Source organism: Microcaecilia unicolor, chromosome 1 (assembly GCF_901765095.1).
Source record: "Microcaecilia unicolor chromosome 1, aMicUni1.1, whole genome shotgun sequence".
NCBI classification, from domain to species: Eukaryota; Metazoa; Chordata; class Amphibia; order Gymnophiona; family Siphonopidae; genus Microcaecilia; species Microcaecilia unicolor.
The window spans coordinates 165508807-165535605 of record NC_044031.1 but is presented as its reverse complement, the minus strand read 5'-3'; the positions used below and the strand labels follow the sequence as shown (position 1 = coordinate 165535605).

Genomic DNA, 26799 nt, shown 5'->3' with positions numbered 1-26799 from the left:
GAAAGGGGATTCATCTGTTCGGAGGGAGGGAGGGGAGAAGTAAGTGGGAACTCTGCCAGTTTAGGGGGGCAGGCAGCAGCAGTAGAGAAGGAGGGACACCAAGGGGAAGGAGAGAATAGGAGGAATGTCAGACACCACAGGGGTGGGAGGGAGGTGCTCTCAAATATAAGGGCACCCACATACACATACCCCTTGCATACATAAATATACACAATATTAGCATTTATACTGTGAAAGTGCCAGCAGGGCACTTATGCACTATTCAGTACAGGGCACACGTTTGTGCTAGAGCACGTGAATGCAAGGGGGCATATACTGTAATGGTATCAGTTTATTATTCCAACTTAACAAAAGGAGTTTGATAAATATGTATGTAAAGATAGTTTGGAGGTGTCCCTTTAAATTGGTGAAAAACAAATGCTTTCACCCCATTTATAATTTAAATCTTAACAAGTGGAACCTCAAACCTCCTAACAGGGAACAATACCAAAGTACTACCAATCCCTTGTATGAACAGGAGTAGGTTAATATCATAGGTTCCTATTTAAGGAAGAAAAAGAGAAAAAAAAACCCACGCAAAAACTCATGCTACATGAGAAAACCGTGTGGGATTAAAAAACTCTCTTTCCCTCTTAAAGAATATATACAAATTATATTAAATGGACACCAAAAAACCAAACTACCCAAAACTGACCCCAGCCAGTAAAAGACTACCTAAAGAAGCCCCCCAGGGAGGAAAAAAACCTGAAGTTCACTTAAAGGTAAGAAAAAGCCTCAGATATATTCTTAAAGGAACCTTCTCTATCCTACCACAATACCAAAATACATAGTAAACCAAGTTTACTTAACTTAATCCAGGCGTAACAGCTTCAGGAATATTCCAATCAAAAATCTCCCCAAAAGACTCCGGAGCCTTACAAATTTTCTGCAACGGCGAAAAAACGCCAACCCTTCAACAAGAGCGCCTTGTTTCGCCAACCTCGTGGCTGCTTCAGGAAGGGCGCTTTTTACATCCATCTGGAAAAATGCAACCATATTAACACTGAAAACTAAAAGCGTCAGTCGTATGGATCCCAAAGATGGTGCAGGAACAAAGACTCCAATTCTGATTGAATTTTTTTTTAAACGGAAGCGTGTAAAGACGTCATAACGTGAAAACGTCATGACGTTACAAGTCCAATCCTAATATCAAAAAGGCAAAGGAAACCACACCTCCCCAGTAGCACCTCATTAATAATAAGCATTCCACTCGATGTTTCTATTTAACCCTTGAGGAGCAACTGTTTTAAGTGTGTAGATCCAGTGTTGTTCCTTACGCCAAAGAATTGTTGGAATATTTTCTATAGAGTTTGTAGTCTCCTATAGCAGTTAGAGTTTTTTCTATAATCAGTTTATTATTGAAATATGTAGCATGATATTTTGCTGGATCACATATAGCAATACAAAAATACAGCTTTAAAAATATATTTGAAGATGCAACTGGCTTTCATTCCAAAGCCCTCTTCCCCCTCCCTTTGGGGAACATTTAAAAGACATTTAAAGGACAAAAGGTACTGCTGACCTCACCTCCCCCTTTAACAAAAGACTTCTCAAGTAAGAGACTGCCTCAAGGTTAAATTGACTCTCTTCCTCTGATCAACACAACAAATAAGGCTGATCAACACAACAAATATCAAAGGTAACCAGTAAAGGCAAGGAGACAGGCAGGTGTGAAAGGTATGAAATACAGCTACTAAAAACAAAGGACACCTGCTGGCCGCCTCAGACAAATCTTATCAGAATATCTATCACAGAAATTAAAGCAGGGAAAACTTTGCACTACAATAAACCATTTATCAGCAAAATCCAGACAGCAAGCCTTGTGATATCATAAGACATGAGACCAAGATACCACAATGCTTTGCAAATGCCCAAGGGTCGTGTGCAAACCAGGAAACCAAGACAAAGATTCACATGGCATGTCTTCCTGCAGCTTGCAAGAGTATAAAAGATAGAAGCTGTTCCAGACAAGCAGATGCTTCCCTTCAACTGCAACACAGATTCTTCTCTACAGAATTTCTCTCTTCCTGACCTGTAGCCCACCTGCCTGCTATGAGGACCTCTTCTGCAAACATGTGCTTACCTCATGCTGTTCATACTATGTAACAAGGACTTGTAAGTAACATAACTTTTGATCTAGACCTGCTACTTTACTTTACTTAAGTACAGATTATCTGTAAAGATTTCTTTAAAAAACCTATCTCTCGTGTGCAATTGTATTTTAAAATAAACCTTTTCTGAAGCTAAAAATATAGTCTCTTTGTGCACTGAGTACATGCTTTCAAATCTTGCAGTACAGAATACTGCATTTCAACAGAGATATATACTTAATTTATTTAATTTATTGCAATTATCACCTTTGGTGATTGGTGGAGAAATTAATATCCTAAAACTTATAAATACAGCGCCTGCTCTTAAATTATAAACAGTAGCGAGTGCTCTAGAGCTCTTTCCCCCAAAATAACATCATTTCCGGTAACAATACTTGGGCAGACGATGTGCGGGACATGGGAAGGGCCCCACTTACATACGTAACTTACAGAATAGTCAGTTATGAGCATTTCTGCCACATTTACACCCAGATCTACAGCTGGTATAACAGTGGGCGCATGAATGTAAGGTGTGCAGATATCAGGTTATGCTAGAATTTTATAATGGAGAATCTGGGCATCCAGATGCTATTACAGAATATGCCTTTCATCATGCACCCTAAGGCACCTACTGTAAATGGAAATGCCTACTTATAGAATTGCCCCCACCTACCCAATACACTGTTTAGAAGGAGGAAGAATTCTGGGGCAGGAGTCAAAATTTGCATTATCCAATGCACTCAAGATAATTGGATCCATTCGAGGAGACAGCATAAATGACTGTCCTAACTTACAGTAAATGGGGCCCTTTTACTAAGCTGTGGTAAGTGCTACTGTACACTTACCACAACTTAAAATGGTGTCCCTGTGGTAATTTCCCAATCTGTACGTGCAAACTACGTGCTACAAAATATTTTTATTTTTATCAAGGAGGGGGCATGTCTGGGGGTGGAGCGTGGGCATTTCAGTGCTAATCAGCACATCTCCATTTCTGCGCACTAACTGATTAGCACAGGATTACTGCCTAAGCCCTTATCGCCTACAAAATAAGTGGTGATAAGTGCTCACACAGTAATTCTTTTTAATAGCAACCGTAGCTGAACTTGCTGTCACTTTAAGAGGTGGTGGGAAGTGCAGCTATACTGCCAGCAGTCAAATAGAGAAGCACCCTGTCAATGATCTCACGATGGCACTACCCCAAACCATTAATTGAAAAAAAATCTAAAACTGGCTATTTTCCAGCGGCAGTAAAAATAGACCTAGCATGCAGGAAGAACCTGCATAAGGGCGCGTTACAGACATTTTTTACCACAGCTTAGTAAAAGGACCCCTTGTAAGCGTATTCAACGATCTGACTAAAATGGACACAGTGAGTAAAAATATGCTTAACGATATATGAATCACTTATCTGGATAGCCTTAGATGGCAATCACCCCAGTGAATATTGAGCACTCTATGGGAAGTACTTCACTTGGCAAGATTTAGGGGTAGTTGTATCTTTAGAAAATTTCTAGGTAGTTTCTCTTTGAAAATGTGCTTATGCTTTTGCAGGTACAAAGGTACCTCCATTCTTTGCACAACTTTTTTTGCAGCTGGTGTTAATAGGGCAGAATATATGCATATATTTTAATATTCTATATATGCGCAATTGCGCATAGTTTACTCCTCCAACCCAACACCACCTCATAAAATGCTCACTTTCTGAGTGGCTAAAATAGAGCAGTCTAGTGATACTAGGTATCTATATTTGTCTCCACTGTGTGTAGTTATTTCAAAACTCTTATGATATAGCTGATCAACTCCTCAGCAAGCCAACCATATAATTCTGATATCACCATGTATAGACAAAAATGGGCTAGGAACTGGTTGACTTATTAGATTCAGGCAAGTTTTTTGAGCCTTTTAATTCCTGGTCACCAGTTCAAGTCCAGCCTAGGTCATGGGATATGACCAAATTCTTATACCATTCATAAACTCTTTTGTGGCTCACACTGAATGAGCCATTAGTTGATATTCTATGAGAATCCACAAAATGAGAAATGCTATCAGTCAGCACCTTTACTGGCAGATTCAGCAAAGAGGTCAAAGATGGTGCAGAAAGGAAGAATGAATTTCCTACTCAGCCTTAGAGATGGTCCCTCTAGAACAGGGCTCAGGACAAGTCAACTTGAAAAACTGCTCTCATGCATAAGGGTGAATCGCCACAGCTGCCCTTTGAAGCTGCTGGGCATTTCTTTTGTACAGAAAGACTATAAAATGTCATGGTCAAACATTCCAAGATATTTCTTGTATGGAATTTAAGGCTTATAAATTAGTGTAACTGGTAATATGGTACTATAGTAATTCAATATTCACAGTATACAATTCTAAAAACAGGCAGATATATGTATACTAATTAATAAGATGGCTTCCTCTTTTTAAGCTACTTGATTTGTAATCTGACATGGCATTTCAAAAACAGTAAACTCATTTCTAAACGTTGTGATCATGCCAATCAAAAGATGAATATTACATATTTTATTACAAAGTACTACTTCGTAGGTTGATGTAATAAGTAAAGGGAAGAAACTCTTATGTAAGAAAATATGCTAATGAATCACAGTGGTTATTTTGAAGCCCAATTACCCTGGCCTTCCAAGGTAGCTAATTAATGGGTCTTGAGTGCAAGGGACAATATTTGTAAAGATAATGTGTATGCAAGGGGGAAGAATACTGAAAGGTGCTCTGAGAACAAATTTCCAACATTCCTGATTAACGATCATTAGCTTGGGTGCTAGTTAATACAGGATGGGATAGAATGTTAAGAAATGATGTCAGTTTATCGAACAATTCTTTTTTGTTTCAAGACAGTATATAAAGTATGATGGGCTCCATCGCTGAATAGATTTGATTCTGCAGACAGAATCAATTAATATTTTCAGAAGATGGCAGTTCTTCTGGGCCATAAACTTGTTTTGATTATTTCTGCCTCTTTTGCTTTGCTAGCTGCTCGTGGCTTCTGCTTCGAGGATTCTTCAATGTTCGGTCTGAATGGCAGAAGAAGTTCTGGTGAAGACCATTTTGAGGTAAGATTTGTCTTTGTGGGGGCAATTTTATAAATGTGTGCCCTCAAGAAGGCTCTTATAGAATTGCACAGAGGTATATATGAGTAAAAATGTGGATGCATACTTTGTGTATAAGTATACCCCCCAGACAATTTTATAGGAAACCACTTGAGTGTGTAACTGACATTCTACATGCTCAAGTCCTTTATAAAATTACCTCAGTGTGCCTACTTTCATGCGATATGTATGTAGGCATTCCCAGGGGTGGAGAACTGGTGGTTTGAGGGAAGGATTAGCACTTATAGTTGAGATGTGAAGAGTCATATTTCAGATTTTTAAAAGCCCTCAAAACCTGACTCTTTGGTGTGGCGTTTGGAAAAGGGGATCAGATTCTTGGCCGTTGGCCGGATGACAGAGAAATGTCTTGAAACTAAGTTTTTTTTCTTTGTTATATTTCTTTCTATTTAAAATCTGGAATTTGGTGTATTTTCTCTTTTATATCCTCTTTTCATTTACTTGTTTCTTTATATGTTTTTATTTTTCTTTTGATACTTTACATGGTTTTTTCTCTTTCTTTGTTATTGTATATAGGCAGTTTTGCTACATAAACTACCTTGATATTTATTTATTTGTTACATTTGTATCCCACATTTTCCCACCTATTTGCAAGCTCAATGTGGCTTACATAGTACCGTAAAGGCATTCGCCAATTCCGGTATGAAGAAATACAGTAATGTTTTGGTAGAACAAGGTTCAGGTGTAACAGACACTTTAGGGAATTTTATAGAGGAAGAGGATTGTAGAGAGGAAGAGTTCTTGTATATCCATTACGAGCTTTGGTTTCATTGTGTTGCAAGGTACCGGCATTTAGTTTGGGTCGGTGGGGTATGCCTTTTTGAACAGCTTGGTTTTTAATGATTTCCGGAAGTTTAAGTGATCATATGTTGTTTTCACAGCTTTAGGTAGTACGTTCCATTGTTGTGTGCTTATGTAGGAGAAGCTGGATGAATAGGTTGATTTGTATTTAAGTCCTTTGCAGCTTGGGTAGTGGAGATTTAAGTATGTTCGTGTTGATCCTATTGTGTTTCTTGTTGGTAGGTCTATGAGGTCTGCCATATATCCCGGGGCTTCCGTAGATGATTTTATGCACCAGGGTGCAGATTTTGAAAGCAATACGTTCTTTGATTGGAAGCCAGAGCAGTTTTTCACAGAGGGGTTTGGCGCTTTTGAATCGCGTTTTTCCAAATACAAGCCTGGCTGCCGTGTTTTGAGCGGTCTGAAGTTTCTTTAAAATTTGTTCTTTACATCCTGCATAAATTCCATTGCAGTAGTCTACATGGCTTAGTGTCATTGATTGTATCAAGTTGCAAAATGTTTCCCTTGGGAAGAATGGTTTCAGGCGTTTGAGTTTCCACATTGAGTGGAACATTTTCTTTGTTGTAGATTTCACTTGGTTCTCTAGTGTGAGGTTGCGGTCGATTGTGACGCCGAGAATTTTCAGGCTGTCTGAGATAGGGAGGGTATGGTCTGGGGTGTTTATTTTTGTTGGTTTGTACATATTGTATTGGGATCAGAGGATGAGAAAGTGTGTTTTTTCTGTGTTGAGTTTTAGCTGAAATGCATTTGCCCATGAGTTCATGATATTCAGGCTGAGTTTGATTTCTACGTAGCCAGTACAAATATAGAATAAAATAGATATAGATATTTTCCTTTCATGGCACCTGATTTATGTCCTCCTGTATTAATGGGGTTTTCCCATCTCATGTGCATAGAAAACCCCTTAATTAAGGTTTCATCCCCTTTGTGGACTATGAAAAATTTCTTCATGGGTGAAGGAATCCTCTAATGGCAGCATGGTCTGTGTTAGATATGCTGAGGCCCAGGGCAGATATTAGGAAGGAGGCTCCCATAGACCACTGGCAGTCTGTGCCTTCTTCAATTTCAAGCAGGTTTGGACTCTCTTTGAAGTCTGTGTGTGTCCAGAAAGGATGCAGTTGCTGTGACACTGCAGCTACACCGCTCTCTTCTGTATACCCACACAGCATGCCAGGCTTTAGAAGCAGAGTTAAAACAGTATTAGTGTATGGGTGTGCCCTATGCCTTGTCTACTAAGGATGCTGAAACATTGCAACCCACTTTGAGGGGCATTTTCAATATGACATCTAAATCCAATTTTAGATATTTTATGAAAACGTCCAAAAATCCAGAAGTGAACACGGCCATTTTTAAAACCAGAAAAATGTCCAACTTTTTGTTTCAAATATGGCCATTTGCTATAAATTTTTGTGCTCAGTACATCTATCTTTTAGGACCAGTAAAAAAAAAGTCCAGTCAAAAAATATGCACCAAACCAAACCATTGGGATGTATGGGGGTCAGCGTTCTTAGTAGATTGGCCACACAGACATCCCAGTAGAGCACTGGAGCATTCTAGGGTGCACTGCAGTGGACTTCACATAAAAAGGTCCGAGGTACACAACTCACTGTTACCCCTTTATATTGAATGGGGAGCCCTCCAAAACCCACCAGAAACCTTCTGTACATCTTCTGTCTGCAGGTGTCATCTATACACGACTACTACTACTAATCATTTCTATAGTGCTACTAGACATACACAGCACTGTACACTGTCAGCAGGTCTCCCGTCCACTCCTCGGCCTGGGTTGACCCTGATTAGCGGGAATGCTTCAATGCGGGTTCTTGTTTCCTCTGGCACCTGCCGCCTCTCAGCTCCTGCCTCAGACATCCATGTCTCCCTCAGTTTAGGCGCTCCCTGAGGTTGCACTTAAGTGGCATTCCAACAAATGACCAGAAACTCCCATCATTTATAAAAAGGATTTTTATTTTATTTTCCACAGCTCAGTTATCACCATTTCCAGAGCACTTAATACTGCCTCATCTCAAGTCATTGACATTTGTTCACATTCACAATGCCCAATTGAGGTTTCTCTCAAACCTTGCTGAATATAGTTCATCACACTCTAATGCCACCTTCAGGTAGCTACCAGTTGTCCTGTTGATCAAAAGTTCATTCCAACATACAGTTTTACTTTCCTGCTCCCTTAATGCTCTGGGTTACTCACTGCCACAGATTCTTTCCCAGCTGCCTCAATTCTCTCCTTCCAATTTTAATCAGTTGAGGAAATACAGCAGCCAGTAAACCCCTCACCTTAGCACCGGCAGCCTGGGCGAATGCAGACACCTCCATACTCTCCTCCTTACTCCCTCTGCCTCCTCCATTTTATCCCATTCCATCTCTTCCTCCTCCACCCAGGGCTCTCTCAGTTGCTCCTCATCCCCCTGATTGGAAACCATCTCCCAATCCCGCCCCTCCCCCTCCACTTCCTGTGAGTCCTGTAGTGGGTCAGGTGCATTGTGGGGATGGTAGTCCCTAGCCTTACTCCTCATTCTAATCAATCTCTTACCCACCAGGGGGTGAGCTTCCCACCTATAATGGATGTGTGCCTGCCTCTTTAGCTCCTTCCTGGGCTGCTCTTGCTTTCCCTGAGGTCATCCTCTCAGCAACCCCTTACAACACTAAATATGTAAAAGATAGCCCCTAAACATGTAAGAGACCATCCTTGCTGGACATAGCTTACAATCTAAATCAAAACAAACAAAAAGGGCAAATAAGGGAATTATCCCTTATTTGTCCTAACACACCCCCTTGTGATTTGGATGCACTACAAAGAAAAACATCTCAAATCCGAGTTTCGAAAAATGCAATTTGCACTTTTTTTTTTTTTTTTAGAAAAACTTCCAAATGCCACTTTATGCCAATTTTGAGACATTTTTCTCTTTTCTATATAGTGCACCTAGAGATCTGCGCCAAAATCAAAGCATATTCTATAATAATGTGCATAACTTAAGTGGCTTAACAAGCTAATTAGCATTGATAACAGCATTTAAGAAGCAATAATGAGCACTAATTGGCAATAATTAGAATTTACATACACAAATCACTAAGCATATTCTGTAATGCAGTGCACCTAACTTCTAACATGTGCAGGCAAAAGGAGTGTGGTTATGGGTGGGGAAATGGGTGTTTTGTGGGCGTTCTGAAATTTACACGCATTGTCATAGAAGATGGCCCTCTGTGTCTACATCTACGTGCCAGAATTTATGTTACATTTTCATTGGTGTAAATGGATGTGCATAGTTTTAGGCCCTGGGATATCGACTAAGAGTATTCTAGGCGCTACTTATAGAATACGCTTAGTCAGAAATGTTTCCACATGGATTTTTTAGGCGCAATATATAGAGTCTGGCCCTTTATGTTTTAGTTTCTTGATATACCTCTTTTTGTGGTACAACCAAAGTGGTTTACGTAATACATACAGGCCAAGCAATTCTGTGCACTCAGATGTGTCAAACTTTGCTGGCAGAGTGACTCACACTACAGGGAGACTGTGTTTATGTGTCTTTTGCCCTGCCTTCCCCTGCTGTATCTCTGCTAGCCCTCTGCTCTTCAACAATCAAGCCCCTCACAATATACAGATTGTCTTTTGCTGGACAATCTGCAGTTGCAGCACATCCAGGTTTAGGAATTTGTTTCAGATAAATGTAGTGTGAATCAGGCAGCCCAATCCCTCTCTGTACCTGAGCCTCAAATGTGCTTTATTTCTGTCTAAGGCTGATTATATTTTTCAATTTTCACTTCTTTTTTTTCCTACATAAGTACACAATTGTGGAACACATTACCAAAAGCCTTGAAAACTACGTACAACTACCTACACTTCCGGAGAACACTAAAAACTTATCTATTTAAAAAAGGCATACCCTACCAACCCAACATAAATGACTGATCTCTGCAACATAAGAAAACTAAAATACGGAATGGACATAACACAATTTTTCCATTGTACAATTCCCTTATGTGGCTGTACCACATGAACTTTATCTTAGCTCAACATCACTCTGTATTTGTTTACACCAGAGTCTGCAAACGCATCTCTGGTACTATGTAAGCCACATTGAGCCTGCAAATAGGTGGGAAAATGTGGGATACAAATGTAACAAATAAATAAATAAAACTCTCATAGCCTACAGCTAACAAGCAGGATTTGAACTGGGGTCCATTGAAGTCCACTGCACTAACCACTAGGCTATACCTATGCTCGGCCTGGACATCTGTGTGGCCATTTTTCCCAAAATGATACCAGATAGAAGTCACAAGTTGGACTTTTTTTAGAAAATGGCAATTCATTTTGGACATTCTCAGTACAAAAAAAGTTAATCTCACAGCCATTTCCAAACAGAAAATGTGGACATTGGGACATCCTGCTCTTAATTTCCAAAAAAAACCGAAAACAGTTTCGAACAATTTCAAACAGGAAAAATGTCCAGATTTTCTGTTTGAAAATGGCTGTGAGATGAACTTTTTTTGTACTGAGAATAGCCATTTTCTAAAATGAAAAAGTCCAACTTGTGACTTCTATCTGGTATAATTCTGACTTAGATGACTTTTCAAAAATGCCCCTCCACATGTCCCTGAAAATCACTGTTCCCTTCTAAGGAACGAATCATAGTCTAATATTGAGTAAAATGGAAAATCTATACTTGCTTTATAACATCATTCGTAATTCGGAAAAAGGACATTGAATGATGTCACCACATCAGCTACTATCTGCTTTGTGAACTAATGACTGCCATCAAGAACATTAATATCTTTCAAAGAGTTATACCAACCAATACTCTATAGTCCTATTTAATTTTATCTAACTTTAGAACCTTCTTATACAATGAATTTGGAAGACATTTTCAAAACAGAAAAACATCCAAAAAGCAGCACATAGCGGCGGATGGAAATTTTTCTTGCAGTGCATCCAAATCACAAGGGCGTGTGTTGGGAGGGGGGTGTTGAGAATGGGATTTGGTAATTCCCACAATTTTTCTACCATAATGGAACAAAGCAAAAACGTCCAGGGCTAAAGGTTGGACATTTTGGTCTAGACTTGTTTCAATCACAAATAAGTCATAAAAAGGTGCCCTAAATGATCAGATGACCACTGGAGGGATTGAGGCATGACCCACCCCTTACTCCCACAGTGATTAATGACCTCCCTCCCCCCCCCCCAAAAAAAAAAAAGATGTGAAAGAAACAGTACATACCAGGTTCTATGACAGCTTCAGATATATAGCCAGTCCTATCAGAGCAGCAAGCAGGTCCCTGGAGTAGCCTAGTGGTCAGTGCAGTGCACTGTAAAGAAGGGGACCCAGGCCTATATCCCACTCTAACTATTGCACTTGTGGTGGAAAGTGTGAGCCCTCCAAAAACCACCAAAAAAACCTACTGTATCCAAATATAGGTGACACCTGCAGGTATAAGAGCTATTATAGTGGTTTACAGTTGGGTAGAGTAGGGGGTAATGGTGAGATGTGTAGCTGGGACCTTTTATGTGAACTCCACTGCCATGCCCCCTAGGGTGCCCCACTGCCCTACTGGGATGTCTGTGTGCTCAGTCTACTAAGAATGCTACCCCCCCCCCCCCCCCCCCCCCCCCCCCCCCCCAATATGCTCATTGGCTTGTTTTGGTGCATTTTCCCTTGGACTTTTTTTTTTTTTTTTTTTTCAAAAATGATCACAAAAGAAAAACACTGAACACAAAACATTTAAAAGCATCTAGAAAATGGGCATTTTTGAAACAAAAAGCTAGACCTTTTTCAGGTTTCAAAATGGCCATGTTTGCCACTTGATTTTTGGACATTTTCAGCAAAACATCCAAAATCGGATTTAGATGTCATATCGAAAATGCAACTTCCCGTGTGCTATCTTCCACCAGTGAAGAATTTCATTTTGTTTATTGAATTTGTATTTCATTCTCTATAAAAAAATTGTCTTAGACAGATTCTGAAAAAAACATTCATAAGTCTTTAACAAACACCATAGGACATAATAAAGTAATAACACATAACTAAATCAAAGTAAAAGCATTACACTCTCATGAGCAAAATGTCTGTACAAACCAAAATGAGTTCAACTGCCTTCAAACAATGGGGGTTTTCATCTTTTTATAAATGGTTTCAAATTTGCTTCAAATTCATTTCAGGAGACAAATGAGACATATATCTTCCTTTTCAAATTCTAGCCTGGCGCAATTCTGGATGACAAACAGAGAAGCCTCACATCTGAGGAACTGAAAGACTGGGCACCTAAAGACATCATTAAAATGAGCATCCCAGTGGTCAATAAGATAGCTAATTCTGTTGCCAATTTGCCACTGCGGTTTGGCAGAGCATTCCAGGAAGACAGAAGTACTAAGTCACTAGCTAACTTGCCTCTCAGATTTGGAAGGGCTTTGGAAGAAAGAATTTGTAAAAGTGTCCCCAATCTACCTCAAAGGTTTGGACGATCTCTATTTACTAAATATTCCATCCAACCTCTAGCCAACTTGCCCCAAAGATTTGGTCGATCACCATTGAATGGCCAGTTTATACAACCTCTAGCCAATTTGCCGCAAAGATTTGGAAGGTGAGTTCCTCTGCAAAAATTAAATTATTTTATGAATATACATCCTCCAGAAATGCAAGAAACGAGCAACAGCAGGTAAATGAATTATTTTTGTTCAAATTTCTTCTTAAAATTATATTTTTGGAATATGCAATTGTATTTGTGCTTCTCTTATCTACTTTTATCCTTTTTCTCTTCCCACTCCCCTCCTTCTTATCACACCTTCCCCTCCCCCCCCCCCCCCCCCCCCCCCAGTGATTTCTCTTTTTATTTTATTTTACCTCCTAATGTTTATAGAAATTTTTCTCTGCACATGTGGCAAGAAAACACAAAGGGAGTCTTTTACTAAGCTGCAGTAGCGTTTTTAGCTCATAGTAGAAATCAGCTGGTTGTAAATGCTGAGAAAACCATCAGCATTTACCACCAGCAGATTTCTACCGTGAGCTAAAAATGCTACCGTGACTTAGTAAAAGACCCTCAATATCATGATCATATTCTTAGAATAAATATTTCAAAGTTACTCTGCTAATGCAGAGCCATCTATCTTCTTTAGGCCCCCTTTTACTAAGCTGCGGAAAAAAGGGGGCCTGTGTTGACGTTGGCACGTGTTTTACACGTGCGCCGAGTCCCCCTTTTACCGCAGCTAGTAAAAGGGCCGGTCTCACTTTTCTTCAGGAAATGACTGGGCAGCAAGTAAAGCACTTGCTGTGCGGTCATTTTGGGGGGGGGGGGGGGGGAGCCCTTACTGCCACCCATTGAGGTGGCGGTAAGGGCTCCAGTGCTAACCCGGCAGTAACCGGGCAGCATGTGACACTGCCCAATTACCGCAGGGTAGTATCCGGCGCTACAAATTTGAGTAGTGCCAGAAATGACGGCGCGGTGGGGAGGGGAGTACCGCCGGGCTGCTGCGTTAACCTGGTGGTACTTCCTAAATAGCAAATGATAAGCCCGCATTGGTCTTACTGCCACTTACTAAAAGGAGCCCTTAGTAAACCAATACACATCTAAAAAATGCTTCCTATGGAATAATGGCAGAAAATACGTTAAGTATTAGGCATGCAATGATCTTGAACAGCACCTAATCAGATCATAAATGAATCCAATGTAGGGAGTCAAGGCCAGATTTACATTTTAGTGAAGTCAGTACTGAACAAAAAGTTCATCAATCAGTTTTCTTGTACACAAGTAGAGGAGTGTGGTAGCCTTGTTAGTCCACTCTTAAGGTTATCAATAGAAATCCAACAAAATAAAACATGGAAAAGAAAATAAGATGATACCTTTTTTATTGGACATAACTTAATACATTTCTTGATTAGCTTTCGAAGGTTGCCCTTCTTCATCAGATCGGAAATAAGCAAATGTGCTAGCTGACAGTGTATATAAGTGAAAACATTCAAGCATTACTATGACAGTCTGACGGGGTGGGAGGATGGGGATGGGTCGGAGGTATGCATGGGGACATCAAAGCATATCATTGATATTCTAACAGGATGGGTGTGGATAGGTGAGGGGTGGGGTGGGGTGATCAACAGAGACATACAGCTTTATGATTTATAATGCGCTAGGAACCCCAGATCCTTGTTAAGTCCTTTCTGTTGGGTGTTAAAATATTCAATCATTCTGACTTCAAAGGTCTTACGTTCTTGTATGGTTTTAAAGTTACCTTTCAGTATTCTCAGAATGAGAATTAGCTCTGTTATTGCTCTACTTGTTAACAATAAAGAGATTTTAGAGAGTATGCATAGGCATTTTCTTTTCCACGTGGAATTTTCAGGTGCCATATATAGAATTTAGCTACGGTAGCAGGCTACCGCACAAACATGTTAAGGGGTTGTGCGGTAGTTTGGCTGTTAAACGTGCAAACAGTGGATCCAAAAAGAGTCCTCTCACAAATGGATCCACTGTTTGTAAGTTACTCTTTTTGGATCCACTGTTTGTACGTTTGACTTCCGTTTCTCCTGTGGAGAGATCACCTTCTGTGGGTGTTGGCGTAGTTTGGCTGTTACCACACCGAAGACTAATTTTCAAACTAGCATTTAATCACATCTTGCTAAACTACACTGGTTAACAATAGTCAAAAGAATTAGGTTTAAAGCCACCTGTCTTTTGTTTTTTAATCTCTTTATTGTTAACAAGTAGAGCAATAACAGAGCTAATTCACATTCTTGACAGACTATAGAATATTGAGCATTAACATATCATCAATATAAACTTTAGCATCAAACATGGACCCATAGCCTAATTCAATGCTCTACTTGCCTTTTAACTAATAGGAAAATAAAGAAAGAAAGCCCAGGATTCCCCCCTTCCCTACCCATTTAAAAGCCGCCTGCCTAATCTATCAAATTCTACAAGGCACTACCTCTGAATTACTGATTAACACCTCATCCGTCTGTATCATCCAGTCCAACAGACTGAAAAAAAACAACTGATCTTAGCCCAAGAGCACCTTAAGGGAACCTGTTTTCAGAAAAAAAAAGCCACAGACAGAATTCCCCTTGTAGTAACATACAACCCAGAGCTGGAGAAACTGAGGAAAATCATAAGGGACCTACAGCCCCTACTCCAGGGGGATGAATTATTGAAAGAGATATTCCCATCCCCGCCAGTGCTGGCCTTCCGACAGCCACCAAACTTAAAACACAAGCTGATCAGGAGTAAACTCCCAACACAGACTGAAGGTGAAGAGAAGGGCACATTTCCCTGCAATACATCCAGCTGCAAGCTATGCCAAAACATTTCACAGGACCCCACAGTCATTCACAAAGGAAAAATATTCAACATAAAGGAATCTTTCACATGCTCATCTTCCAATGTGGTATATATCATTCAGTGTAAAAAATGTAATGAAGGATGCTATTTTGGAGAAACAGGCCAGATGCTTAAGACAAGATTCAATCTGCACAGACATCACATGAAAATAGCTGGTGCCAGTCAAGCCCCCACCCCTGTGGGCCAACACTTTACAAGACCAGAACACTGCACCAGTGATTTCACAGTAAGGATCCTGAAAGGTAACTTTAAAACAATACAAGAACGTAAGACCTTTGAAGTTAAAATGATTGAATATTTTGACACCCAACAGACAGGACTTAATAAGGATCTGGGTTTTCTAGCCCATTATAAACCATAAAGTTGTATTTCTCTGTTTATTTCTCTGTTTATCACCCTCCTCTCACCTTCCCACACCATCCTGTTAGAATTTCAATGAAATGCTTTGATGTCCCCATGCATACCCCCACCCTCCCACTCTGTCAGACTGTCAAAGTAATGCTTTGATGTTTCTCTTATATATACTATCTGCTACCACATTTGCTTATTTCCGATCTGACGAAGAAGGGCAACCTTCGAAAGCTAATCAAGAAATGTATTAAGTTATGTCCAATAAAAAAGGTATCATCTTATTTTCTTATTTTCTTTTCCATGTTTTATTTTGTTTGATTTCTATTGATAACCTTTAAATTACCCCCAAAGTGACTTCAGTGACAGAGGGAGGAAGATGCATTAAGGATAAAATGTTTTCTGCTAATCATGGTCCTATGTTTGATGTCACAGTGTTGAAGGTCTGTGGTGGATTACACTTAAAGGGCAATTATCTAACTGTTGCGTGCTGTTATGCACATCTTGTGCACATAAGCAACACCTTTTAATTGGAATTTAGATGTACAAGTGCACTAAGCGTATTCCATAAGGGAGCTTGTAAATGCTATTGTACGTAACAGGAAGTGGGGAGTTCATGCGCTTGGAGCATTGGTGGGGCATGGACATGTCTCCTACGTACATACACTCCTTATAGAATATTATAAGTTGCATGGTGCACTTCCAGCTTACAACAGCCATAAGAACATAAGAATACCATACTGGGTCAGACCAATGGTCCATCTAGCTCAGTATCCTGCTTCCAACAGTAGTCAATCCAGGTCACTACCTTGCAGAAACCCAAATATTAACAACATTCCATGTTACCAATCCCGGGGCAAGCAGTGGCTCCCCCCACGTCTATCTCAATAACAAACTATGGACTTTTCCTCCAGGAACTTGTCCAAACCTTTTTTAAACCCAGATACGTTAACTGCTGTTACTACATCCTCCAGCAATTAGTTCCAGAGCTTAAGTGTAACTTAGATCAGTTCCTTATATCTTGTTTAATTGTATAAAAATCTTGCCTTGAGTTTAGTCACTCATCTATTTATCCCAACTGACTCTGTAACACCCATCTTGTTCCCATTTATATATTTGCACTTGGCCTCTCAGCTATATGGTAAGCTGTATTGTAGAAAAATATTAGTATCATATCTATGTTAGTTGAATGTTCAAATATTTGAAAGGTATAAATCCGCAAACGAACCTTTTCATGAGATGGGAAGGCGGTAAAACGAGAGGACATGAAATGAGATTGAAGGGAGGCAGACTCAAGAAAAATGTCAGGAAGTATTTTTTCACAGAGAGAGTGGTGGATTCTTGGATTGCCCTCCCGCAGGAGGTGGTGGAGATGAAAACGCTAACGGAATTCAAAAATGAGTGGGATAAACATACAGGAATCCTGTTCGGAAGGAAGGGATCCTCAGAAGCTTAGCCAAGATTGGGTGGCAGAGCCGGTGGGGGGAGGCGGGGCTGGTGGTTGGGGGGTGAGTCTTGTTCTGGGCAGACTTCTACGGTCTGTGCCCTGAAAATGGCAGAAACAAATCAAGGTCAGGTATACACATAAAGTAGCACATATGAGTTTAAATTGTTGGGCAGACTAGATGGACCGTGCAGGTCTTTTTCTGCCGTCATTTACTATGTTATTATGTAACTATTCTTCGAGTGAAAAAAATATTTCCTCCTATTTGTTTTAAAGGTATATCCATGGAATTTCATTGAGTGTCCTCTGGTGTTTATACTTTTTGAAAGAGTGAAAGATCAATTCACTTTTACCTGTTCTACACCACTCAGGATTTTGTAGACCTCAATCGTATCCCCTCTCAGTCATTTCTTTTCCAAGCTGAAGAGCCCTAACCTCTTTAGCCTTTCCTCATATGAGAGGAATTCCATCCCCTTTATCGTTTTGGTCGCCCTTCTTTCATCCTTTTCTAGTTCTGCTATATCTTTTTTGATATACGGTGACCAGAATTGAACGCAATACTCAAGGTGAGGTCGCACCATAGACCTAGTATAAATGGGTACCTCAATGCCAACTTATGCTAGTGTTCTATAATGGAGTCTTGGTACCAAGTTGCTGTTATAGAATTAACACCTAACGTGAACTTGTAGAATTGCCTTTTATGGGGGTTTATGTTTTAAAGCTTTATTCTTGTGTAAAATATGTTTTGCATGCAGTAAACTGCTCTTATAAATTTGAGCATTGATGAAAGAGGTACGCAGAACTGATACAGCTAAATTTACACAGCCCATGCATAGCCATTCCTGGGGGGGGGGGGGATCATAGTTTGGGCGGAGTAACGCAGAGTTGCAATGTATCTGCAAAATATATAGCATACACAAGTGCACAGCTGCACATGCCTCAGAGCAGCTTTATGCATTGCTGTGGCTGATTCTGGGTGCTTACTTTATAAAAGGCACATAGGCACCTCTGTATCTGAGGATACTTCCAAAATGGTCTGCTCAGGTTTACACAACAACACAATTAGCAGCCAATTTATCAAGATTGCAATTAAAATATACATAATTATGTGCATTTTGAAAACAGGCACTATTTTGACATTCCACATAGCTGTTCTTTTATCAAACTTTTTTATGTCCAGTTAAGATTTTTCACAACAATGGTTCATCAACAATTTCAAAAATGCAAAAATACAAAATGCATCATAAAAAATGAAGGGCATTAGATTGTGTTTGCAACCACCTTTGAGAGGATTTCTGTAGCAGTGAATCACCGGGCCACTATTGATCTGGGAGCTTGCAGCCCCAGATTATAAAATAGTCAGATTTTCCTGGTGTTTTCTCTGTCTTTTCTGCCAATGTGCAGTGATTGAAAAGGTGGTTGCCTTTTATATTTCCTTACACTGTAGGCACAATTTCTTTTTCTGAGCACATTTATTATCCTTTTATACATATTTTTTATGATGCATTTTGCAAAATTGTTGCTGAACCATTATGTACATTATTCATCTCCTGGTTCAGGTGTTTTATGATAACCCCGGCGTTTGTATTATAGTTTGTTTAAAATATATTATACAGTATGATGTATTTTGGAGGAAGGCAGGAGTTTATATTTAACGTTTGAACATAAAATCCTCATTGTGTTTATATTTACACATTGCCCGTAGTCTGATTAGGGTAAAACTCAATTTGCTCCGTGCCTGTTCTGATATTCAGATGTGCTGAACTTTCTGTTCTGTATGTTCTAGGACACTGGACTTAAACAACGATGCTGATGGGGAAGATAAAGACATGATGGCAAATCAAAATATGTGGAGTCAGTATTCCACCCACATGACAATGGAATAGAATTTCTATATATTTCGGCAGGAAACACAAAAACAGCACCACCGACCTGATGAAAATGAAAAATCTACAGACAGTTTGCTTGTTTAGACTTTCTTAATAAGAGTAGATTATTAGTTCTATATTTGTTCTGTCAATTGTAAAGTCAGCTTGGAATGAGAGTAGCAATGTGTCATCAAACAAAATAAAAGTGGACCACAGGGAAAGCAGCATCCTGCTCGATTTAGAGGTGAAGGCTGGCTGATGAAAGAGCCACTGAATATTATTCTCTTTTTATTCTTGTGTGGACATTAAGAAGTGAACAAAAGCAACAATAAAAATTCAACTATATATTGTTTTTGTGCTAAAGATGTTTAGTGAGAGTGTTTGACGGGTTTTAATCAGTTTAGGTCAAAAGCCCTTTATAAATGGACATCCACGTTTATTAGAGTGACTGATTCTCACTAATGCATGACCCTTTCATTGTGATCTAAAACAAAAGACTGCACAAGATCCATAAAGTCCTGGTTTGGGGTTCCCTTGATCTTAGCATTTAAATGTGAGTGGGGCTGAAAAACATATTTTAAAATAGGATTGGGTGAGCCTGGTTTGGCTCAAGCCTAGTTCAAAATAGAGTTGCCAACTTGACTGGCAAGGAAGCTGATGCAATAGACCTATTTGGCATTTGAACGCTGAGCTACTTGAATTTCTGTGATACTGTTGTAGAGGAGTGTGGTAGCCGTGTTAGTCCACTCTTAAGGTTATCAATAGAAATCAAACAAAATAAAACATGGAAAAGAAAATAAGATGATACCTTTTTTATTGGACATAACTTAATACATTTCTTGATTAGCTTTCGAAGGTTGCCCTTCTTCGTCATACTGTTGAAAAGGCCATTGAGGAATTTTTCACTGGCCTTTTCAACAGTATCACAGAAATTCAAGTGATACTGAATATCACTTATAATCATGTTGAAGACAGGATGAAAAACTTTATGGGATGTATTTAAAGCTTACAAGTGTGGCATTATACTGGCATTTTCAGTCATCAAATCACTAATAAACATTCTCTGATAGTAACATAGCAGATGATTGCAGATAAAGACCTGTATGGTCTACCCAGCCTGCCCATCATGATAAACTCATAGCATAAGTATACTTGATCTTGATTTGTCCTTGCCATTATCAGGGCACAGATGGTAGAAGTCTGCCCGGCACTGGCTTTGCTCTCCAACTACTGAAGCTGTCATTGAAGCCCCACTCCAGCCCACCCAAATCTGTCCAGCCACAATCAGGGCACAGACAGTAGAAGTCTGCCCTGCACTGGCTTCCTTCCCAATTATTGGAGTTGCCATCTAAGCACCACTAAATTTGTTTGGTTCCATTCTTTCCATACAGGATTCTTTAGTGTTTAGCCCACTGATTTTTGAATTCTTTTACCATTTTCATCTCCACCACCTCCCACGGGAGGGCATTCAAGGTATCTACCACCCTCTCTGTGAAAAAATACTTCCTTTCATTATTCCTAAGTCAGCCCCCTGCAACCTAAATTCATGTCTTCTAGTTCTAACACTTTCTCATCTCTGGAAAAGATTTGTTTGTAGATTAATACCTATCAAATATTTGAATGTCTGTATCATATCACTCCTGTCCAAATTTCAAGGGGGTGTGTCATAGGCGTAGCAAAGGCGCAACTTGGGCATGCCTAACACTTGGACGTCTTTGAACCATAATCGAAAAAAGCAAGGACATCCCTGACAAACACTTGGACATTTTCACCCAAACGTGTTTTTACTATGAATAAGGCACAAAAAGGTGCCCGAAATGACCAGATGGCCACTGGAGAGAATCGTGGATGACCTCCGGTTACTCCCTCAGTAGTCACTAACCCTCTCCCACTCTCAAATAACATCTTTCAAAATATGTCGTGCCAGCCTCAGATGTCATACTCAGGTCCATGACAGCGCATGAAGGTTCCAGAAGCAGTCTTAGTGGGTACTGCAGTGCACTTCAGAGAGGCAGACCCAGGCCCAAACCACCCCCCCTACCTGTTACATTTATAGAGGAAACAGCGAGCTCTCTAAAACTCACCACAAACCCACTGTACCCATATATAGGTGCCCCCTTCACCCGTAAGGGCTATGGTAGTGATGTACAGTTGAGGGTAGTGGGTTTTGGGGGGCTCAGCACACAAGGTAAGGGAGCTATGTTCCTGGGAGCATTTTCTGAAGTCCACTGCAGTTCCCCCTAGGGTGCCCAGTTGGTGTCCTGGCATGTCAGGGGAACCAGTGCACTACAAATGCTGGCTCCTCCCACCTCCAAATGGCTTGCATTTGGATGTTTTTGACATGGATGTCTTTGGTTTTGAAAATTGCCGAAAGTCAGAAACATCCATGTCTAGGGATGTCCAAATCTAGGGACATCCAAATTTAAGGATTTGTACATCTCTGTATTTTCGAAACAAAAGATGGACGTCCATCTTTTTTTGAAAATACGGTTTTCCCCGCCCCTGGATTTGGATGTTTTGCAAGGACGTCCAAATTGCAACTTGGACATTTCTTTCGAAAATGCCCCTCCATGTCTCTTCTCATACGTCTTGTGGTGAAAACCCTATACAATTTTCATCACTTTTCTCTGAACAGCTTCAAGTCTTTTTACATCCTTAGCAAGATAGGGCCTTCAAAACTGGACATAATACTCCAAGTGGGACCTCACCAATGACTTGTACAGGGGCATCATCACTTCCTTTCTTTTGCTGGTTATACCCTTCTCTATACAGCCCAGCATCCTTCTGGCCACGCCACCTTATTGTCACACTGTTTCATCACCTTTAGATCCTCAGACACCATCACCCCAAGGTCCCTCTCCTGAGCAGAGCTTATCAATCTCTCACCTCCTATCTGGTACATCTTATTTGGATTTATGCACCCCAAGTGCATCACTGCACTTCTTTGCATTATATTTTAGCTGCCAGACCTTTGATCAGTCTTCTAATTTTTTGGGATCTCTTCTCATGCTGTCTACTCCCTACGGGGTATCCACTCTGTTTGCAATCTTCAAATCATCTGCAAAAAATCAAACTTTTTCTTCTAACCCTACAGCAATGTCTCTCACAAATACATGAAACAGAATTGGCCCCAGAACCAACCCCCGAGGCACCCTACAACTCACCTTCCTTTCCTGCAAGCGAATTCCATTTACCACCACCCTTTGTCACCTATTGGTCAACCAGTTTTCAATCCAGTTCACCACTTTGGGTCCTAAGTTCAGCCCTCTCAGCCAGTGGCGTTCCTAGGGGGGGGGGGGCGGTGGGTGCGGTCCACCCCGGGTGCACGCCGCCAAGGGGGTGCCGCACGCGCCTGTCCTCCATTGTTCCATGCTTCTTCTCTGCCCCGGAACAGGTTACTTCCTGTTCCGGGGCAGAGAAGAAGCATGGAACAACGGAGGACAGGCGCGTGCGGCACCCCCCTGGCGGCGTGCACCTGGTGGGGGAGGTTCCTTCGCGGGGGTGTCCTTTCGCCGGGGGGGGGGGGTCCGTGCTGCATCGGGAGGGGGCGCTGCACCCGGGGGGCAGGGCGCATCGGCGATCCGTCCCGGGTGCCAGCCCCCCCAGGAACGCCACTGCTCTCAGCTTATTCATAAGTCTTCTGAAATACAAGTAGATTGCATCTAGCTCATGTCATTTATCCAGTTCTTTAGTCACCTAGTCAAAAAAAAAATCAATCAGATTCATTTGGCAGGATATTCCTTTGGTAAAACAATGTTGCTTCAGATCCTGTAACCCGTTGGATTCTAGAAAGTTAACTCTCTTTTCCTTCACCAGCAACTCCATTATTTTTCCTACCACTGATGTAAGGCTTACCAGCTTGTAGTTTCCCAATTTTTTCCTGTCCCCACTTTTTTGAAGAGGGACCATATCCACTCATCTCCAATCCTGCAGAACCTCTCCCATCTCTAAAGATCTATGAAATAAATCCATAAGAGGTCCCACCTGGATTTCTCTGAGCTCCCTCAGTATTCTGAGAAGCTCCATAGCTTTGTCCACTTTCAGATTTTCAAGTTGTTTGTAAACACTTTATAAACACCTTCATCCGTGAACGGTTCAATATCCATTCCCAGATATACCCTCAAGCAGGCGACTGTGTTTGTTTAGCACATTCATTTTTACCTCATCACTCTCAACATAGCTATTCTCAACATCTCAGTCTTGCAATTTAATTCCTAGCCTTTCTTCTTTCCCATCTACTGTACCAAGGGCGGGCCGGTAGGGGTGGGCCGCCCAGGGTGCAGGCAGCAAGGGGGTGTGTGGAGCAAGTGCAAGACTGTCGGCTCTACATAAGTGCATAAGTATTGCCATACTGGGAAAGACGAAAGGTCCATCAAGCCCAGCATCCTGTTTCCAACAGTAGCCAATCCAGGTCACAAATACCTGGCAAGATCCCAAAAAAGTACAAAACATTTTATACTGCTTATCCCAGAAATAGTGGATTTTCCACAAGTCCATTTAATAACTTTTCCTTTAGGAAGTCGTCCAAACCTTTTTAAAACTCCGCTAAGCTAACCGCCTTTACCACATTCTCTGGCAACGAATTCCAGAGTTTAATTACACATTGAGTGAAGAAAAATTTTCTCCGATTCATTTTACATTTTCTACATTGTAGCTTCATCGCATGCCCCCTCGTCCTAGTATTTTTGGAAAGCGTAAACAGACGCTTCACATCTACCCGTTCAACTCCACTCATTATTTTATAGAACTCTATCATGTCTCCCCTCAGCAGCCTTTTCTCCAAGCTGAAGATCCCTAGCCGCTTTACCCTTTCCTCAAAGGGAAGTCGTCCCATCCCCTTTATCATTTTCATCGCCCTTCTCTGCACCTTTTCTAATTCCACTATATCATTTTGAGATACGGCGACCAGAATTGAACACAATATTCGAGGTGCAGTCGCACCATGCAGCGATACAAAGGCATTATAACGTCCTCATTTTTGTTTTCCATTCCTTTCCTAATAATACCTAACATTCTATTTGCCTTCTTAGTCGCCGCAGCACACTGAGCAGAAGGTTTCAACGTATCATCAACAACGACACCTAGATCCCTTTCTTGGTCTGTGACTCCTAACGTGGAACCTTGCATGACGTAGCTATAATTCGGGTTCCTCTTTCCCACATGCATCACTTTGCACTTGCTCACATTAAACGTCATCTGCCATTTAGACGCACAGTCTCCCAGTCTCGTAAGGTCCTCTTGTAATTTTTCACAATCCTGCGGCAATTTAACAACTTTGAATAATTTTGTGTCATCAGCAAATTTAATTACCTCACTAGTTACTCTCATCTCTAGGTCATTTATAAATATGTTAAAAAGCAGCGGTCCCAGCACAGACCCCTGGGGAACCCCACTAACTACCCTTCTCCATTGAAAATAATGACCATTTAACCCTACTCTCTGTTTTCTATCTTTTAACCAGTTTTTAATCCACAATAGAACACTACCTCCTATCCCATGACTCTCCAATTTCCTCTGGAGTCTTTCATGAGGTACTTTGTCAAACCCCTTCTGAAAATCCAGATACACAATATCAACCGGCTCACCTTTATCCACATGTTTGTTCACCCCTTCAAAGAAATGTAGTAGATTGGAGAGGCAAGATTTCCCTTCACTAAATCCATGTTGACTTTGTCTCATTAATCCATGCTTTTGAATATGCTCTGTAATTTTGTTCTTAATAATAGTCTCTACCATTTTGCCCAGCACCAACGTCAGACTCACCGGTCTATTTTTTTCCTGGATTTCCTCTGGAACCATTTTTAAAAATTGGCGTTACATTGGCCACTCTCCAATCTTCCGGTACCACACTCAATTTTAAGGATAAATGACATATTTCTAATAATAGCTCTAACAATAGCTCCTGGTCTCCTGCCCCCTCTGACATCAATTTCCTGTATTGGGGCAGGGGACCGGGAGAGCCAACAGCCATGCACCTGCTCCACTGACCCCTTGCTCAGAGGAGAGGGTGCTCCATCCCAAGTGGCAACTAAAGTAGGTACTCCACTGCCTTTCCCCAATATATTTGAAAAAGGTCTTGTCACCTCTCTTTACATTGTTAGCCATTTTTTATTCTGCCTGCACTTTTGCTAGCCGTACTTCCCTCTTCGCTTCTTTGAACTTAATCTTTTCTATGATCCTCTTGTTGCGTTCTTCTGTATTTCTTGAATACAGCCTTTTTTGCTCTTATTTGTTTCAGCCACTTGTTTGGAGAACCATATAGGCTTCCTATTTCTCTTGTTTTTGTTTACTTTCCTTGTATAAAGATCTGTTGCTATATTTATAGCAGCTTTCAGCTTGAACCTCTGCCCTTCCACTTCTCCTATGCCTACCCATGCCATCAGCTCCTTCTTCAAGTATTCCCCCATTTTACCAAAATCAGCATGTCTGAAATCCAGTATTTTGATTTTTGTGTGTTTGCACTTCGCTTTTGCTCTTATATCAAACCATACCGTGTGATGATCACTCTTGCCTAGGTAGGCACCCACCCAGACATTGGAAACACTTCCTCCATTTGTATTAGATCCAGCATAACCCCTTCACTTATGTTTCCACCACTATTTGTCTGAGCAAAGCACTTTGACAGGAATCCATGATCTCTCTGTTTCTTTCCAGCAGGGGCGTAGTTACGGGCAGAACAGTCCCACCACCTCTGTCACCGTGTCTCCTCACCTTCTCCCACCCCCGCCATAGTGCTTCCATTTAATACTATTGGTGCTGCTTGACGGCCCAAGCCAGAGGGCAGATAATGAACATGTGATTGAGAGGGAAGTCATGTGGCTAAAGCGTGAAGGTTACGGATCATAACTGTGCGAATTCCGGGGGGGGGGGGGGAGTTGGGGCAGAGGTAGGGGAGGGGATGGGAGGGAGGGGGGAGAAAATTGTAAAAAGCTATTGGAGAGGGAACAGCAATGAGGTAAAAGTAGAGGTGAGCGGAAGAGAACATAGAAGGGCTATCTGACAGGCAATGTGTTCAAATGACTTAGATGTTGTCAGGACTTATGTCAGATATGCAAATTGTACATGATCCTAAACAAATGTTGTCTTGTGATTCTCCAATAAAAATTATTGAACCATACTATCGGTGCTGCCTCCTCTCCTGCACTTCACAGTCTCTGTCTCCCACCCCCGCGGCAGTGCTTGCAACTTTCTATCAGCGCTACCTGCCTGACAGCTGACAGACGCAGCGTGATGTCCTGCTCCGGGGGCCTTCCCTCTGCCGCACTGATTAAACTTCCTGTTTATCCAGGGCGGAATGCGTGTGGCATAGGGCAGGATGTCGCGCCGCATCTGTCAGCTGTCAGGCAGCGCCAACAACAAATTTCAAGTGCTGCTGCGGGGGTGGGATACAGAGACTGTGAGGTGCAGGAGGAGGCAGCTCCGATAGCATTAAATGCAAGCGCTGCAGCGGGGGTGGGAGATGGTGAGGAAGACAGTGGGGTGCTGGCCCTGCAAGGGGAGGGGGCTGAGGGTGAGAGGTTCTGGATGTGGGGGGGGGGGGTGGTGAGGAAGACAATGGGGACTGAAGGGTTTGAGAGGTGCTGGACTTGTGGGGGAGGGGTTGAGGAAGACAATGGTGTGCTGGCTCTGCAAGGGAGTGGGCTGAAGGGAATAGAGAGGTGCTGGACTTGTGGAGGGGGGAGGTAAGGAAGATGCAGAGGTGCTGGCCCTTGGAGGGGAGGGGCCTGAAGGGAAGAGAAAGGTGC

At 41.3% G+C, this 26799-nt stretch overlaps 1 protein-coding gene across 1 annotated transcript in view; it reads left to right on the top strand.

The window, feature by feature from the left end:
- Window positions 1–19211, top strand: part of NPVF (neuropeptide VF precursor) — a 31105-nt gene extending 11894 nt beyond the window's left edge. The window contains exons 2-4 of the mRNA XM_030205159.1: window positions 5115–5194; window positions 12261–12643; window positions 18973–19211. Of these exons, the coding sequence (XP_030061019.1) occupies window positions 5115–5194; window positions 12261–12643; window positions 18973–19072 (563 nt within the window). The 3' untranslated portion in view covers window positions 19073–19211. The remainder of the gene's footprint in view (window positions 1–5114; window positions 5195–12260; window positions 12644–18972) is intronic.
- The last annotated feature ends 7588 nt before the right edge of the window (window positions 19212–26799 follow it).